At 41.6% G+C, this 2,948-nt stretch overlaps 1 protein-coding gene across 1 annotated transcript; it reads right to left on the bottom strand.

The window, feature by feature from the left end:
- Positions 1 to 243: 243 nt before the first annotated feature.
- Positions 244 to 2,164, bottom strand: LOC100116377 (UDP-glucuronosyltransferase-like). The gene is made up of 5 exons (XM_016986380.2): positions 1,772 to 2,164; positions 1,283 to 1,705; positions 926 to 1,157; positions 620 to 854; positions 244 to 535 (listed from the first exon to the last, which is right to left on the bottom strand). The coding sequence occupies exons 1-5, from the start codon at positions 2,162 to 2,164 to the stop codon at positions 244 to 246; spliced, it is 1,575 nt and encodes a 524-aa protein (XP_016841869.2).
- Positions 2,165 to 2,948: the final 784 nt, after the last annotated feature.

The following is a 2,948-nucleotide window of genomic DNA, read 5'->3' as shown; positions in this document are numbered from 1 at the left end:
GTATCGGTGTAATACGTTATTTATATTGAACTCATGAAATTCGGCGCCAATATAATACTGAGCGTGCGCCCGGCCTTTTTATGTTATTTTAATTAAAATATTTTCATGTTAAATAACAGTGTGGTCCTAAATTACGATACGATCATGTAACAAATTATTTAAGTAAGTTTCTTCTTTTTTAGCCTTTTTTACACTTGATTGTTGTTATGTTGTATGAAGATAATACTGCATGTAAAATTTGAACTAATTAATCTTCTTGCTAGATTTTTTCAACGTTTTCGTCATTACTTTGCGCGAAACAAAAGTTATAATAAATCGAGCTATTAGGACCGTAAAGAATAATGTCAGCATCACACATGTGAAGAGGAAAGCATGAACGTCAAGAAGATCACTTTGATACCATTCCAAGTTGACCGCAGGGGATTTTAGAATGTTCTTGCCATGTCGGATTACGTATTCGGTCCAATATAGTAGGGTCTCTTTAGGTGACCGAGGTCGATCGCGGTACACCCGTGAAAATTTACGTACCGATTCTCTGAAATGAATGTATTTTATAGCATAAATAATCTTGATATTATAGAAGCAATCATGTCGAGAACTTGAATTATTCAGAACTCACTTGTACATAGGATTTGTTATTATTTCACGAAAAGCGTGATTGTAATCATCTTGAGTCAGCCGTTGGTTCCTATAAATATCCAGTGTCAACGAACTATTTTTATGTGACAAAATATCGCAGTTTATGAATTGTTCTGCGAAAAATGGAACGCATATCATAGGCACTCCATAGTACACTGCCTCTTGGGTACTGACCGCACCTCCATGCGTTACAAAACCTTTGATTTCGGGATGCTCTGAAATCGAAATAATTTTAGGTGACTAATACGATGAAGCGCGTTTTCCGTCAACTGCCTTCAATACTCACGAAACACCTTTTGTTGTGGCAACCACGAAAACTTGTAAACATTGTCCGGCATATTTTTCGGCATGTCGTCAGGGTGCGGCACTCTCATGAGGACTTTAACCGGCGATATTTTCCGTATGGCGGAGTAAAATCTTTCCAGTACTTCGTGCGGCAGAGTTTCTATCGCAACGAGCGAGCCAAAAGAAAAGTAAATAAATCCATCCTTCCTTTTGTCGAGGAATTTCTTCAAGTCCTTTGCATGACCACATGGAAAAAACGTACTTTTCAGATAAAAATATCGAACGCCAGTCGTGCATTCAATATACTTAATCAGATAAGATGGAACGAGGAAGATTAAAAAATCGTAATTTTCCTTACAGCAGGTAACTCGGACGTATCGTTTTTTATGTTTATTCCGCCAATTTCGATGAGACCAGGTGTTTTTGGAGTGACTCCATGATAAGTGTAATGTGAACTCGTAAACATCAGTGCTATGTTCTTCTCGAGTTGTCGGTAGCTCGGCAGGTCGTTTCCTAAGTGTTTTTTTATGTAATAATCTTGATCTTTAGCGTAGCCATAAAATTTGCTTATCACACGGTAGGTTTGGACGACATTGTGAACCCTGTCCCAGAAGTCCAACTTCTCCTTGTAAAAGCCGAAATGACTGGTTGTCAACGCCAAATTCAATGGATTACCGATTATATGGTGCATCTGGGCGTAAAGAGTAGTGGTTACCACACCAACGACCGGTATGTTCCATTTGTAGCCGATCGCCGCGAGGCACTGGTAACCCGTTAGAACCTAAAAACTTATGCATAATAAATATCGCTCGGATTGTAAAGAGGATCTTGTAACCAATTTACTTACATGAACGAGCAGAAGATCGTAGGGTGGATTCGTAGGCGGATTTCTGATCAGTTCAGCTACTTTTGGCAGGCCAAGAAAGTCGCACATACGTCGTTTCTTGTCATGAAGCCAGTCAGCCTCTTTTTCAGGGTAAAAAATGAGATTATAATCAATGCGTGACTGGGCGCCGGCAACCGGAAGCGTAACGATGTGCGTAAGGTTTGGAAAAGACTCTTTTGGAGGAAAGTTGCTCATCACGTCGACTTGATGTCCACCTGAAGCAAGATCCTTGACAACCGAGTTGAGCACGCCAAAGTGACTTTTTCCATCGAAAGGGAAAATCGCGAGAATCCGGTAGCCATCACTCACAGATAATCCGAGAAAGAGGAACAAAAATATGCTGCGTAGGTCCATGACTGTAACAATCGACCGCTACTAAGGAACTGACTCGCTAATTGCTTTTGCAATTGCTTAAGAATAAAAAAACTTCAAACGAGATATTGCAATAGCCTTCAGCTTATACGACCGATATGCGCTCAAAGTCGGTATATTTATAAAATCAGTGATTGTTTATCAAGCGACAAATTATCGGACTCGATAATTAGATAGCAATGACCCCAGCGATTCAATTTTATCGAACTGCGATTTAATCAAAATTTTCGAGTCTGCAGCATGCAGTCGAAATTTTTCCAGCTCATCAGAAGCTAATACCCGCCACAACGTTTGTTTACTCCCCATAAAACTATACAGACTTTGGAATAGCGCGCAGCCTCGACCAGAGCAAACCGATCCCTTCAATATCATTAAGCTCGCACGCGAGCGGCCGCTAACCGAGCTAATCTGCATTCTCATTAGCGGGCAAAAAATTACAAGCAAACAAAGCATCGAAAAAAAGAGCACCGGCAACAAACGCCTTAGCAGCGCGCGCGAGCGAAATCCCTAAGGCTAATGCAAACAATAACGCCGCGTTGACTTTTATACAAACGGTTAAAGCTCCCGTGTACGCGGTGTTGCGCGCGCCGCGTATAAGAAAATCGCGCACTGTACACACGCCGTGCGGAAAAAGAGAGGGCAAAACGCCGGCAGTTATCTTCGTATATTCTTTTCCGATATCAAAGCGCAACGCGGCACTTAATACCTGCTAAGTTAAGCCCCGCTGTGGAGCAAGGTAGGTACAACACACGCGCGGCCGAGCGAG

Source organism: Nasonia vitripennis (assembly GCF_009193385.2).
Source record: "Nasonia vitripennis strain AsymCx chromosome 3 unlocalized genomic scaffold, Nvit_psr_1.1 chr3_random0004, whole genome shotgun sequence".
In the NCBI taxonomy this organism is placed as follows: Eukaryota; Metazoa; Arthropoda; class Insecta; order Hymenoptera; family Pteromalidae; genus Nasonia; species Nasonia vitripennis.
The sequence above is the reverse complement of the archived record's forward strand: the minus strand, read 5'-3'. Positions and strand labels throughout refer to the sequence as shown.